Source organism: Monodelphis domestica, chromosome 3 (genome assembly GCF_027887165.1).
Source record: "Monodelphis domestica isolate mMonDom1 chromosome 3, mMonDom1.pri, whole genome shotgun sequence".
NCBI classification, from domain to species: Eukaryota; Metazoa; Chordata; class Mammalia; order Didelphimorphia; family Didelphidae; genus Monodelphis; species Monodelphis domestica.
The window spans coordinates 138587125-138601268 of record NC_077229.1 but is presented as its reverse complement, the minus strand read 5'-3'; the positions used below and the strand labels follow the sequence as shown (position 1 = coordinate 138601268).

The 14144-nt window shown below is 38.4% G+C and overlaps 1 protein-coding gene across 4 annotated transcripts in view; it reads left to right on the top strand.

Moving 5' to 3' along the window:
- Positions 1-526: 526 nt before the first annotated feature.
- The window catches only part of TBC1D31 (TBC1 domain family member 31), an 83082-nt gene continuing 69464 nt past the window's right edge, over positions 527-14144 (top strand). For 2 of the 4 annotated variants that reach the window (XM_056823140.1, XM_007488262.2), the window contains exon 1: positions 854-973. Coding sequence is in view for 2 of the 4 variants with exons in the window: in XM_007488263.3 (XP_007488325.1) it covers positions 897-973 (77 nt within the window). In the remaining 2 variants the exon portion in view is untranslated. Of the gene's footprint in view, positions 974-14144 lie in introns of all 4 variants that reach the window. The other 2 variants (XM_007488263.3, XM_056823141.1) reach the window with 2 other exon arrangements.

The window sequence follows — 14144 nt, the reverse complement described above, 5'->3', positions numbered from 1 at the left end:
GAGCTGTAAGGGCTAGGTAATGGGGGTTAAGTGACTTACCCAAGGTCACACAGCTAGGAAGTGTCTGAGGTCAAAATTTGAACCTAGGATCTCCTATCTCCAGGCCTGACTATCTACTGAGCCATCTAGCTGGCCTCCCACCCCACCTGCAATGAATGCTTTTTGACTTGTAACCTTGAGGCTTAGCACAATGATTGATTAACAGAGTTCTCCAAAAAATAGGAAAGAGATATAGGGGTCTTGAAGGAGGGCTTTGTACTTGTACGCCCCAGAGAAGGAATCTTGTTCAGTTAGTACTCTAGGTAAATCCTTAATCCATCTGTGTCTCAGTTTCCTCCTTTGTACAATGATTGGGTTCTTGAGTTCTACCAGATCCAAATCTATCATCCTAGGCCTGTCCAACCCCCCCCCAGAAGGCCCCTACAATGAAGAGCCTGATATTGATAGGAAACTACAATTCCCAGAAGGCTTTAGCATCCTGCCCAGGACAATTCCTGGAGTGAGGGGCGGGGCCCCAAGGAGTTCCATATTAGCCTATTCCATTCTTGAGATCGGAAGGTGAGGAAGTAGTGCTGGGCTGCTGGGGCTCGGCGGTTTTAAGGAAAAATAAATTTTCGAAAAGTAAAAATGTAATTATAGAAGAGACACTGGAGTCTCAGTGTCTCAGAGTTATAAGTAGGAGCCTCAGCGGACATAGGATTCAACTATGATCGTGGCCCCTACGCACATTGGTGCAGTCTGCGGCAGCTGCGTTTCTTCGATTTACGCAGCTGATTTGAGCCTCCCGCGGCGCGGGCGGGGAGAGCGCGGTGGAGGCCGGGAAAGGTGCTGGGGACGGTTAACTAACTGCAGCTCCAGCTGGTCGGTGTGGTACTGTTGCCGCCACCGCTGCCGTCATGCAGAAAACTGACGTGGGCAACAAGGAGTCTGGCAAGATCTGGCTCCGGAAGCCCTGCCCGGAGACGCGGGATGGGTAAAGGCAGCGGGCTGGGAGGGAGCGGGGAAGGAGGGGAGGTTGAGTCGGGATATTCAACCATCTCTTCCTTTAGTAGAGACAGCTCAGGTAGCGTCCAGGTTCTGGAGCAGTGGCGAAAGCCCAGTTTTAGGAGGCGCCGGGGCTCGGGTTCGAATCCTACTGTGACCTTGGACAAATTACGCAAAGAACTCTTGGGTTGTCAATCTTCCTCCTTTTTAAAAACGAGGGCTGGCGGGGCTGAAATTGCCGGTCTCTGGGCATCAGTTTCTCCCTTTGTAAAAAGGCAAAGGCTTTGGACTAGGTTGGCCTTGCGTTCTCATTTGGGCATCAGTTTACCCCTTTGTTGGATTAGCTGGTTTCTGTGTTCTCTCTAGCATCAGTTTTCTTTCTTTATAATGGATTAGATGGCATCTGCAGTTTCTGCCAGGTATCGAACTCAATGTCCTCTGACTTCGAGTCCAGCGGACATTATTCTATTACGCCTTTCTTTTTATTTAAGGAAACAATTTTCCTGTGCCTGTTTAACTTTGCACAGTTGCATGGACATTATTTCTTCCTAGTGATACATAGATCATGCATGCACACTCTTTGATGTCAATTGATTAATCAATAAACATTTATGAAACACTTACTATGTGATGAGGAGATTGCCTTCTTGATTTATCCAGATTATACCTCCTCTTCTACGTAGAGTGCCACATCCTTAGTCATTTGAGGAAGGAGAACCAAGAGAGCAGACCTAGAATTGGGACCTTCAAATAGACTTGGGAAGTGGGACCATGTTTGCCCAGGTTTGTACTCAGCACAGTAGATGCTGCTCAGTAGGCACTCAATAAGTGTTAAGTAAATGAGCAATTGTTGTTCAGTGATGTCTGGCTCTGTAATCGCATTTGAGGTTTTCTGGTAAAGATACTAGAGAGGTTCCACATTTCCTTCTCCAGCTCATTTTACAGATGAGGAAACTGAAGCAAACCGGGTTAAGTGACTTGCTCAGGATCACACAGCTAATTGTGTATGAGACTAGATTTGAACCCAGAAAAATGAGTTTTCCTGACTCTAAGACTGGCACTGTATCTACTGCACCATCTCATTTCTCGGAATGGACAATTAGCCATAGTTCACAGTTGGAAAAAATATGAAGAGAGGTAGGTTAAAAATGAGGAGAGATTATGTGGGAGGGGAGCTTAGGAAATGATGGAAAAATTTTTTCAAAAAGCAATGAAGCTATAGCCCAGACGAATGCCAACAAACCTTTGATGTGGGAAAAGAAAGTTTTCTCTTAAGGTAATCTTTGCTACAATCTAAGAACAACTATTTATATTTATTTTTTGCAAGTTTAAAAATTAATAAGCATATATTTTCCTCCTACCTTTCCCCATCAGTTGAAAAAAAAATTGAAAAACAGAACTTTTGTAGAAAATTATGTAGTCAAACAAAACAAATTCCCACATTAGCAGTACTTTTTCAACCATGTAAGTGATCCTACAAAACTCACAGATATCCTTTTTAAAAATTTATTTTATTTATTTAGTTAAATATTTCTCAAATACTTGTATAATTTTTAACAATCATAAAATTTTAAGTTCCAAATTCTTTTCCTCCTTGAGAAGGCAAACAACTTGATACTAATTATACATGGGAAATAATATAAAATATATTTCCATATTAGCCATGTTTCAAAAGAAAACACAAAACAATGAAAATAAAGTTTAAAAAAGATATGCTTCACTCTACATTCAAAGTTCATCAGTTTTGTTTCATCAGTCCATGATGAAAAATGTTATCTACTATCGAGAAGTAGATTGCATTTTTCATGATAGGCCCTTTGGAATTACCTTGGATCATTGTCTTAATTAGAGTAGCTACATTTTTTATACTTGATTATCATTACAATATTGCTTTTACTATGTACGATGTTCTCTTGGTTCTGCTTACTTCGCTTTGCATCAGTTCAGATAAGTTTTGCCTCCCAACCCCCTCACCTCCTAAGCCTGTCCCTTGCCCCTGGAGCTAGATCTTATTGGAGTCTTTGTTGCCTGAGTTGGGTTGTGAAATGCACAGAGTGAAATGCTCATTCATTAGTTCAGTAAACATTAAAGAACATAGAAGGTCATACTAGCTCAGAAATTTAGAGAAGACAAATATCCTGCCTTTATTGAGCTTGTACTCTAATAGGATAGGGAACAAACACAGATAACTATAGTACATGTTGAATAAGTACACCAAAAGTTGTGAAAGGAAAGTTATATGAAGTCTGAGGGAAAACATTTCTAATGGAGGATCAAGAAAGGCATCATGAAAGATGTGGCATCAGAGCTGAAACCCAAAAGCTGGGTAGGAATTTAATAGGCAAAGAAAGGTAGAAAGATATTTCCGACATAGAAAAATGACATGAGCCAAACGCACAAGGATGTCATCTATAATCTATAAATATAATCATCTATAATCTATAAATATGACTTTGAAAGGTAAAATGGCAGCAGATTCAATAGTCCTTGAATTGTCCAAAACTGATTAATTTTTTAAAGGCCCAAATGTAAAATCTTTGTATTTGTATTTTTTAAAAATTAACTTCATAAGTAGAAGATTAAGATTAAGGGGACAGGTAGGCAGCTCAGTGGATAGAGAGTCAGGCCTGGAGATAGGCAGCCCCTAGGTTCAAATTTGGCTTTAGATACTTCCTAGCTATGTGACCCTGGACAAGTCTCTTAACTCCAATTGCTTAGCCCTTCCCTCTCTTTTGCCATGAAACCAATGCTTCATATTCATTCTAAGGCAGAAGGTAAAGGTTTAAAAAAAAAAAAGGTAAAAGCTTTAGGAAACATGTCCAGTCAATATAACATCTGAAAAAGATCTGGGTTTTGTTTTTGTTTTGTTTTTTTAGTGGATCACAAGATCAAACAGCATAAAAATGTGATAAAATAGCCAAGAAAACATCATATCCTGTACTGGGAAGTGTCCTACTCTCCTTCCTCCCAGTTAGACAATTTCATTTCAGGGTTCCATGTTCTAGTGAAAACATTGATAAACCCAAGATCATACAGTGACAAGGATAGTGAAAAACCTTAAGATCCTGCCATATCAAGATCAAATTAAGGAAATGGGGGTGTTTAGCTTAGTAAAGACATAGAGATATGACAACATGTCCAAGACAGAATTCATTATCTTCTCATCCCTCAAACCCACTCCTTCCAAACATGTTTGATTATTGAGGGCCCTATAATCGTTCTAGTCACCTGGGTTTGTATCCTCAGGGTTATCTTAGACTCCTCATTCTTTTCTGCTTCTCCAAAATGCTTTTCATCAAAATTACCTTGTACATCTTATTTTCCTCAGTGGAATTTAAGCTCCTTAAAGGCAAGGACTATTCATTAAATGTTTGATTTTTTTTTTTAATCCATAGCACAGGCTCTGATAAATGCTTTTTGGCTGACCTATTCAAAATACTTTATATCCACACTGGCCTGCTAGCCTGTTCCCTGAATTTGGCAGTCCTATGTCCTCTCTGTATATTTAAAAAAAATTGACAGACAACCACAAACCCAATCATTTTCATATAAAAACAAATGAAACCATGAATTTTAATTGTGTTTGGCTGTAGTTTTATGTTGACTATATAATTTCAATATGGTAATTCCAATATTGTCCTGTTCGTGTCTTTTTCTGAATTCTGTTCTGCATATTTTATAAATGTTTCATTAACAGTCATTTTGGGGTATCACTATTTCCACTGTCACTGCCCTAAACACCCCCCACAAACAACACTCCCTTTGAACAAAAAGTACAATTAAGCAAAACAGATCCATATGTTGGCCATATCAGAAATGTTTATCTTATCCTTTACCTCTACACCATCTCCCTCCTTCAAAAGGTAAAAGTATGAGTCATCATCTTTCAAAGTTGTTTTTCTTTGTTGTTGTTATTATATATATTTTTCCTAGTTCTGCTTAATTCTCTCTGCAACAGTTTGTACTAATTTCCCCTAGTTTTCCTGAATTTGTCCCTTTCACTAATTCTTATGGTGGAATAATATTCCATCATATTCATAGACCATCATTTGCTCAGCCATTCCCCAATTGCTATATTCCCTCTTTCTTTGTGATGCCAAAAAGAGGTGCTATGAATGGATATCTTTTTTTCCATATATATTTTCATATGTCTTTCTTTGATCTCTTTGGGATTGAAGTTTGAAAGTGACATTGCTCAGACAAAGGCACACTTTAGTGATTTTTTGAGTAGACATCCAAATTGTTTTCCAGAATGGTTGAACCACTCACTACATAGTTCTGCCAAGAGTGAGGGAATGTGCCTGTCTTTCCACAGCCCCTCTAGCAACTGTCACTTTTTCTTTAAATCAGTCTTTATTAGTCTAATATGTGTAAGGGTGGAACCACAAAGCTGTTTTAATCTGTATTTTTCTTATTAGTAATTTAGAGAATGTTTGATTGTTGATAGTTTGCAACTCCTTTGAAAATTGCTTATTCATATCTTTTTACTATTTATCTTTTGGAGAATAGATATATTTCTTTTTTTTTTTAATTTAATTTTTTATTTTATTTGGTCATTTCCAAACAATATTCATTGGAAACAAAGATCATTTTCTTTTCTTCCCTTCCCCACCCCCACCTCTCCCATAGCCCATGTGCGATTCCACTGGATATCACATGTGTTCTTGATTCAAACCCATTTCCATGTTGTTGGCATTTGCATCAGAGTGTTCATTTAGAGTCTCTCCTCAGTCTTATCCCCTCCACCCCTGTAGTCAAGCAGTTGCTTTTCATCGGTGTTTTTACTCCCACAGTTTATCCTCTGCTTGTGGATAGTGTTTTTTAGATCCCTGCAGATTGTTCAGGGACATTGCATTGCCACTAATGGAGAAGTCCATTACCTTCGATTGTGCCACAATGTATCAGTCTCTGTGTACAATGTTCTCCTGGTTCTGCTCCTTTCGCTCTGCATCACTTCCTGGAGGTTGTTCCAGTCTCCATGGAATTCCTCCACTTTATTATTCCTTTTTGCACAATAGTATTCCATCACCAACATATACCAAAATTTGCTCAGCCATTCCCCAATTGATGGGCATCCCCTCATTTTCCAATTTTTGGCCACCACAAAGAGTGCAGCTATGAATATTCTTGTACAAGTCTTTTTCCTTATTATCTCTTTGGGGTACAAACCCAGCAGTGCTATGGCTGGATCAAAGGGCAGACAGTCTTTTATCCCCCTTTGGGCATAGATCCAAATTACCCTCCAGAATGGTTGGATCAATTCACAACTCCACCAGCAATGAATTAGTGTCCCCACTTTGCCACATCCCCTCCAGCATTCATTACTTTCCATAGCTGTTATATTAGCCAATCTGCTAGGTGTGAGGTGATACCTCAGAGTTGTTTTTATTTGCATCTCTCTGATTATAAGAGGTGTAGAACACTTTTTCATGTGCTTATTAATAGTTTTGATTTCTTTGGCTGAGAACTACCTGTTCATGTCCCTTGCCCATTTATCAATTGGAGAATGGCTTGGTTTTTTGTACAATTGATTTAGCTCTTTGTAAATTTGAGTAATTAAACCTTTGTCAGAGGTTTTTATGAAGATTGTTTCCCAATTTGTTGCTTCCCTTCTGATTTTAGTTACATTGGTTTTGTTTGTACAGAACCTTTTTAATTTGATGTAGTCAAAATTATTTATTTTACATTTTGTGACTCTTTCTAAGTTTTGCTTGGTTTTAAAATCTTTCCCTTCCCAAAGGTCTGATATGTATACTATTCTGTGTTCACCTAATTTACTTGTAGTTTCCTTCTTTATGTTCAAGTCATTCACCCATTCTGAATTTATCTTGGTGTAGGGTGTGAGGTGTTGATCCAAACCTAATCTCTCCCATACTATCTTCCAATTTTCCCAGCAGATTTTATCAAATAATGGATTTTTGTCCCAAAAGCTGGGGTCTTTGGGTTTGTCATAAACTGTCTTGCTGAGATCATTTATGCCAAGTCTATTGCACTGATTCTCCTTTCTGTCTCTTAGCCAGTACCAAATTGTTTTGATAACCACTGCTTTATAGTATAGTTTGAAATCTGGGGCTGCAAGTCCTCCTTCCTTTGCATTTTTTTTCATGATTTCCCTGGATATCCTTGATCTTTTGTTCTTCCAAATTAACTTAGTTATGGTTTTTTCTAATTCAGTAAAGAAGTTTTTTGGTAGTTTAATGGGTATGGCACTAAATAAGTAAATTAGTTTGGGTAGGATTGTCATTTTTATTATTTTAGCTCCTCCCACCCATGAGCAATCAATGTTTTTCCAATTGTTTAGATCTAGTTTTAACTGTGTGAAAAGTGTTTTGTAGTTGTGTTCATATAGTTCCTGTGTTTGTCTCGGCAGATGGATTCCTAAGTATTTTATATTGTCTAGGGTGATTTTAAATGGTATTTCACTTTCTAATTCTTGCTGCTGAAATGGGTTAGAAATATATAGAAATGCTGATGACTTATGCGGGTTTATTTTGTATCCTGCAACTTTGCTAAAGTTGTTGATTATTTCGAGTAACTTTTTGGTTGATTCTCTAGGATTCCTTAAGTAAACCATCATATCATCTGCAAAGAGTGATAGCTTGGTCTCCTCATTGCCAATTTTAATACCTTCAATTTCTTTTTCTTCTTTAATTGCTACTGCTAGTGTTTCTAGTACAATGTTGAATAGTAGAGGTGATAATGGGCATCCTTGTTTTACTCCTGATCTTATTGGAAAGGCTTCTAATTTATCCCCATTGCAGATGATGTTTGCTGATGGTTTTAGATATATACTGTTTATTATTTTTAGGAAAGGCCCTTCTATTCCTATACTTTCTAGTGTTTTCAATAGGAATGGGTGTTGTATTTTATCAAAGGCTTTTTCTGCATCTATTGATATAATCATGTGATTTTTGTCAGTTTGCTTGTTAATATGGTCAATTATGTGGATGGTTTTCCTAATATTGGACCATCCTTGCATTCCTGGTATGAATCCTGCCTGGTCATAGTGGATAACCCTTGTGATGACTTACTGGAGTCTTTTTGCTACTATCCTATTTAAGATTTTTTGTGTTTATATTCATTAGGGAGATTGGTCTATGGTTTTCTTTCTCTGTTTTTGACCTGCCTGGCTTTGGGATCAATAGTACCATGTTTGTGTCGTAGAATGAATTTGGTAGAACTCCTTCTTGGCTTATTCTGTCAAATAGTTTGTTTAATATTGGGATTAGTTGTTCTTTGAATGTTTGATAGAATTCATTTGTGAATCCATCTGGACCTGGAGATTTTTTCTTAGGGAGTTCTTTGATGGCTTGTTCAATTTCTTTTTCTGAAATGGGGTTGTTAAGGTAATTTATTTCTTCCTCTTTTAGTCTAGGCAATTTATATTTTTGCAAGTATTCATCCATAACACCTAGATTGCCATATTTGTTGCCATATAATTGGGCATAGTAGCTTTTAATGATTGCCTTAATTTCCTCTTCATTAGAGGTGAGGTCTCCTTTTTCATCTTGGATACTGTCAATTTTGTTTATTTCTTTCCTTTTTTTAATTAGACTGACTAGTACTTTGTCTATTTTATTTGTTTTTTCAAAGTACCAGCTTCTAGTCTTATTTATTAAATCAATAGTTCTTTGACTTTCGATTTTATTAATTTCTCCGTTGAGTTTTAGGATCTCTAATTTAGTCTTCATCTGAGGATTTTTAATTTGTTCGCTTTCTAATTTTTTAATTTGCATGCCCAATTCATTGACCTCTGCCCTTCTTAATTTGTTAATATATGAACTCAAGGATATAAATTTCCCCCTGAGTACTGCTTTGGCTGCATCCCAAAGGTTTTGAAAGGATGTCTCATCATTGTCATTTTCTTCAATGAAGTTATTAATTGTTTCTATGATTTGTTCTTTAACTAACTGGTTTTGGAGAATCGTATTGTTTAATTTCCAATTAATTTTTGATTTACCTCTCCATGTTCCCTTACTAATTATTATTTTCATTGCATTGTGATCTGAGAAAGTTGCATTTATTATTTCTGCTCTTTTGCACTTGTTTGCAATGTTTTTATGCCCTAATACATGGTCAGTTTTTGTGAATGTACCATGTGCTGCAGAAAAGAAGGTATATTCCTTTTTGTCCCTATTTATTTTTCTCCACATGTCTACTAACTCTAATTTTTCTAAGATTTCATTCACTTCTCTTACCTCTTTCTTATTTAGTTTTTGGTTTGATTTATCTAGTTCAGATAGGTTCAGGTCTCCCACTAGTATAGTTTTTCTTTCTATTTCGTCCTTGAGTTCCTCTAATTTCTCCTTTAGAAATTTGGATGCTATGCCATTTGGTGCATACATGTTGAGTACAGATATTTCCTCACTGTCTATACTGCCTTTTATCAGGATGTAATTACCTTCCCTATCTCTTTTAACTAGATTTATTTTTACTTTGGCTTTGTCAGATATCATGATTGTGACTCCTGCCTTCTTTTTGTCAGTTGATGCCCAATAGATTTGGCTCCACCCTCTTACTTTCACCCTATGTGTATCTACCTTTTTCATATGTGTTTCTTGTAGACAGCATATTGTAGGGTTTTGGACTCTAATCCACTCTGCTATTCGCTTGCGTTTTATGGGTGAGTTCATTCCATTCACATTCAGAGTTATGATTACTAGCTGTGTATTTCCCAACATTTTGATTTCTGCTCCTTTTCCTGCCTTTTCTTCTTTCACTATTTCCTTCTACACCAATGTTTGCTTTTAAACAGTCCCCCTTGTTTCCCACCCTTATTTTACTTCCCTTTCTACCCCCCTCCCTTCTTATCCCCCCCTTATTTTCCCTGTAGTCTTTCTAAAATTAACCCCCCACTTCTTCCCTCTCTTGTACTGCTTCCCTCCCCACCAGACCATTTGTTACCCTTCTACTCCCCTATAGGGTGCAAATCTGTTCTCTGCCCCCAATGGATTGGATTGTTTTCCCCTCTTTGAGTCACTTTCAAAGCACGTAAAAGTTGAGTATTTCCTGTCTCCGACCTCTTTACCCTTCCAGTGTATTGATGTTCTCCCCCCTCCCACCATGAGCTTCTTTATGACATATAAATTTACCCCCATTTGTTTCTTTTCCAATTTCTTTTAATATTAACCTATTTTTAATCTCTAGTTATATATATGTGTATATATATATGCATACTCATGCGTATGTATTTTTGTATGCATATATCTATATACCTATTTATGTCTTGTCCTTTCATCTTATACAGTTTGTCGCTGTTCCCTCTAAGTATACTTCTTTTTGCTGCCCAGGTAATAACAACAGGTTTTTTTTCTATATTATTGATTTTTTAAAAATATATTTTATTTGATCATTTCCAAGCATTATTTGTTAAAGACATAGATCATTTTCTTTTCCTCCCCCCCACCCCCCATTGCCGACGCGTAAATCCACTGGGCATTAGATGTTTTCTTGATTTGAACCCATTGCTTTGTTGATAATATTTGCATTAGAGTGTTCATTTAGAGTCTCTCCTCTGTCATGTCCCCTCAACCGCTGTATTCAGGCAGTTGCTTTTCCTCGGTGTTTCCACTCCCATAGTTTATCCTTTGCTTATGAATAGTGAATAACAACAGTTTTTAAGAGTTACCAATGACCTCTTTTCTTATAGGGATACATATTTTAACTTATTGAGTCTCTTAAAAAATTTTTTTTTGTTTTTCTTTTTTCCCCTCTTTTTAAATTATCTTTTGATGATTCTCTTGAGTTCTGTGCTTGGACATCAAATGTTCTGTTCAGGTCTGGTCTTTTCTTTACGAATTCTTGAAATTCTTCTATTTTGTTGAATGACCATACTTTCCCCTGTAAGAATATAGTCAATTTTGCTGGGTGGTTGATTCTTGGTTGTAGACCTAGTTCCCTTGCTTTCCAGAATATTGTATTCCATGCCTTTCTTTTTTTCAGTGTGGATGCAGCCAGATCCTGAGTTATCCTCACTTGGTTCCTTGGTATCTGAATGACTTCTTTTGAGCAGCTTGTAATATCTTTTCTTTGGTCTGATAGTTCTTGAATTTGGCTATAACATTCCTGGGTGTTGTCAGTTGGGGATTAAGTACAGGAGGTGATCTGTGGATTCTATCAATCTCCACTTTTCCCTCTTGTTCAAGGATTTCGGGGCAGTTTTCTTTAATAATTTCCTGTAATATAACATCCAGGCTTTTTCTTTTGTCATGGTCTTCTGGTAGGCCAATGATTCTTAAATTGTCTCTCCTTGAACGACTTTCTAAATCCTCTGTTTTGTGAATTAGATGCTTCATATTTTCCTCAATTTTTTCATTCTTTTGGTTTTGTTTTATAGTGTCCTGCTGCCTTGTGAGGTCACTTGATTCTAGTTGTTGTATTCTGGTTCTTAAAGACTGGATTTCATCCTTAGTTTTTTGGTCGTCCTTTTCCTTTTGGTCGGATTTTCTTTGGAGGTCATCTTTCATCTTCTTCACCTCATCTTTCATCTGCTTTGCCTCATCTTTCATCTCCTTGCCTCATTTTCCAGCTGGTTGATTTTGGCTTTCAAGACACTATTTTCTGTTTCCAGATGACTTATCTTAGTTTTTAAGTTCTTTTCCCAATTGTCTTCAGCCTCTCTTAATTGTGTTTTGAATTGCATTTTGAGTTCTTCCAAAGCCTGTATCCAATTCGCTGGGATTTCTGATTTTTCCTTTGATGATCCTTCCCCCTCTGTTTCATTTGCTCTTTGCTCAATACCTGTGCAGAAGCTGTCTATTGTAATTTCTTTCTTCTTTTTCTGTTGTTTGCTCGAGTTTACCCCTTCTTTGCTCCCCGTATTTGGCTGTGCTCTTGCTCCTCTCATTTTGTTTTGGTTTTGGGGCTGTCAGTCTCCCCTCTTGGAGCTTTGTCAGATCTCTTGGTACAGTCTCTAGGTGAGGAATGTTAGCTTCCCTGTCCTCTGGAGGCTTTTGATTGGATTAAGTACAACTGGGTTGGGCTGTATGTGCTCTGCAGCCGAAGACTCCTGGAAGGCTGGGCCGCCCAGGCTCTCTCCAGTTCTCTCCAGCTGCTTCTCTGCTGTCCGCAAGGGCCTTTGCCCGCCTCCCTGAGCTCTGAGGAGTCCTGATAGAATTAGGTTCAGCTGGATTGGTCTGGATGTGCCCTGAGGCGACGGTGAGACTGGAACCTGATGGAGGGACCCAGCCACTTCCTGGTCTCTCCCTGGCTTCCTACCCACTGTCCACACTAGGTGCTCCGAGTCTGGCGCCCCGCTGCTCACAAGGTAGACCCTCCAAACCAGCACGTTTGCCCACTCAGAGGTTCCCGCTGCTGCTGGGGGCTCAGCCCTCTGGGTTGTGGGGGAGAGGTCCTGGGACCTTCCCTATGCCTTCCCCTTAGACCCGAGTATTCTCAGATTCTGGCTTTTGAGGGGCATACCTTTTGATTTGAGTCCAGAAGGAGGGTTCCCCGCTTCTGTCCTGTTGTTCAGTTTGAATTTCGTTGCCCTAGGAGCATTCAGTCTGTATTGGTTAAGGAAGGGTCTTCCACGAAGTCTGAACTTTTGCTGCTTGCTAAGCCGCCATCTTGACTCCGCCCCGTGGATATATTTCTCATAGACTATTCCTGAACCTGAAATGGTCTTTCTCTATTCTCTTCCAACTCTTGGAATGCTTACCATCTTTCTCAGTGCCACTTTCTTCTCCAAGGATCTGAGTTCAGATCTAGTTCTACCACTTACTATTTAAGTAACCTTTTGGCAAGTCATATAAAACCTGTGAGGTTTCTTTATCTGAAAAATCAGTGTTGGCCTAGATGACATCTAAGGAACCTTCCAGTTCTAAATCCATGATCTGCTTTCAGATATTCATTTTGTCTTAGATTTATTTACTTACTAATATACATGATTTATTCCCCATTCTCACCTTCCTCCTTTGGCAGAATGATGAAAGCTTCTTGAGAGCAGGGGTTTTGATTTTGTTTTTTGTAATCCCAGCACCTAGTACAGAACTTTTCTCTTGGAAGGTTGCTCAATATGTTATTGGATTGAATGCCATTCTATATCCTGGAAGCAGCAAAAGGTCAGAGAGGCAAAAGGGTCTGTGTCTATGTACTACTGTAACTACTTGATTAACAGTGTCTCCTAATCCACTTAAAGGGCTGCCTGAAGCCTTTATTCAAAATGTGTTCTCGTGGGTTTAATTAATGCCAGAGATGACCTGGCTGCTACTGTTTCCCCAGCATTTCTCTGATCTTATTCCTTGACTTTATGTTGCTGAAGCATCTCTCATGTCTCTTCCCTTCTGGGCACCCCTCTTCACAAATCCATGGACATCTCAATTCCTTCTTATTGGTTTGGGGAGATGCTCCACTTGATGCACTACAGACTTTCCTATATTTAATATTGTGGCTACCAAAGTAGCCTATCAGCTCCGTCTCTCCCTCTGCTCTGTGACTTGTTGTCCATCATAATCAGGAGCATGCTGCCATTGCCTTCTGACACTCACCATGCAGTTTCTCCTTTCCCTTGGGTCTCCTGCAGTTTTTCCCAAAAAAATGTTCCATGTTCCAGAGCCACCTAGTTGCATCAGTGGAAGAATATCTTTTCTTTCTTTCTCTTTTAAATGACCTTTATGGCATTTGGCATGTTAAGATCTTTAAAAGTGTTCTACAGTGACTAGAGCACTGTGAATCCAGCATCTGACACTTGCTAGCTGTGACCCTGGGTAAGTCACTTCACAAAGATTAGGTCCATCTTGCTGCTTGGACCTCAGTCCTGTGTCGGGCAATGATTATAGCAGGATCCAAACTACAGAAAAGTTCCAAAAAGAAGCCCATTACAATGTCCTAGCCCATAGCATGTGTGCAAGAATAGGCAATATGGTCTAAGAATGGATAATAATGACCGACATTTATACAGTGCTTGCTATGGTGCTGGGTACTTTTACCATTATTATCTCATTTCAGCCTCACAAAAACCTGGGAGGTAAGTGATACTATGATCTCCATCTTATCGTACAGAATTTTGCTGTTCCTTGAAATGATCCTGAAAAGCTTGATGTTTCAGAGATGAAAAGAAATTATATGTCTCATAAATGGATTTAAAGTGCATTAGTGAAAAGTGAGATAAAAGAAAATGTATGTACTTAGATGATTAAGAGTCACCCAAATTCAATTAA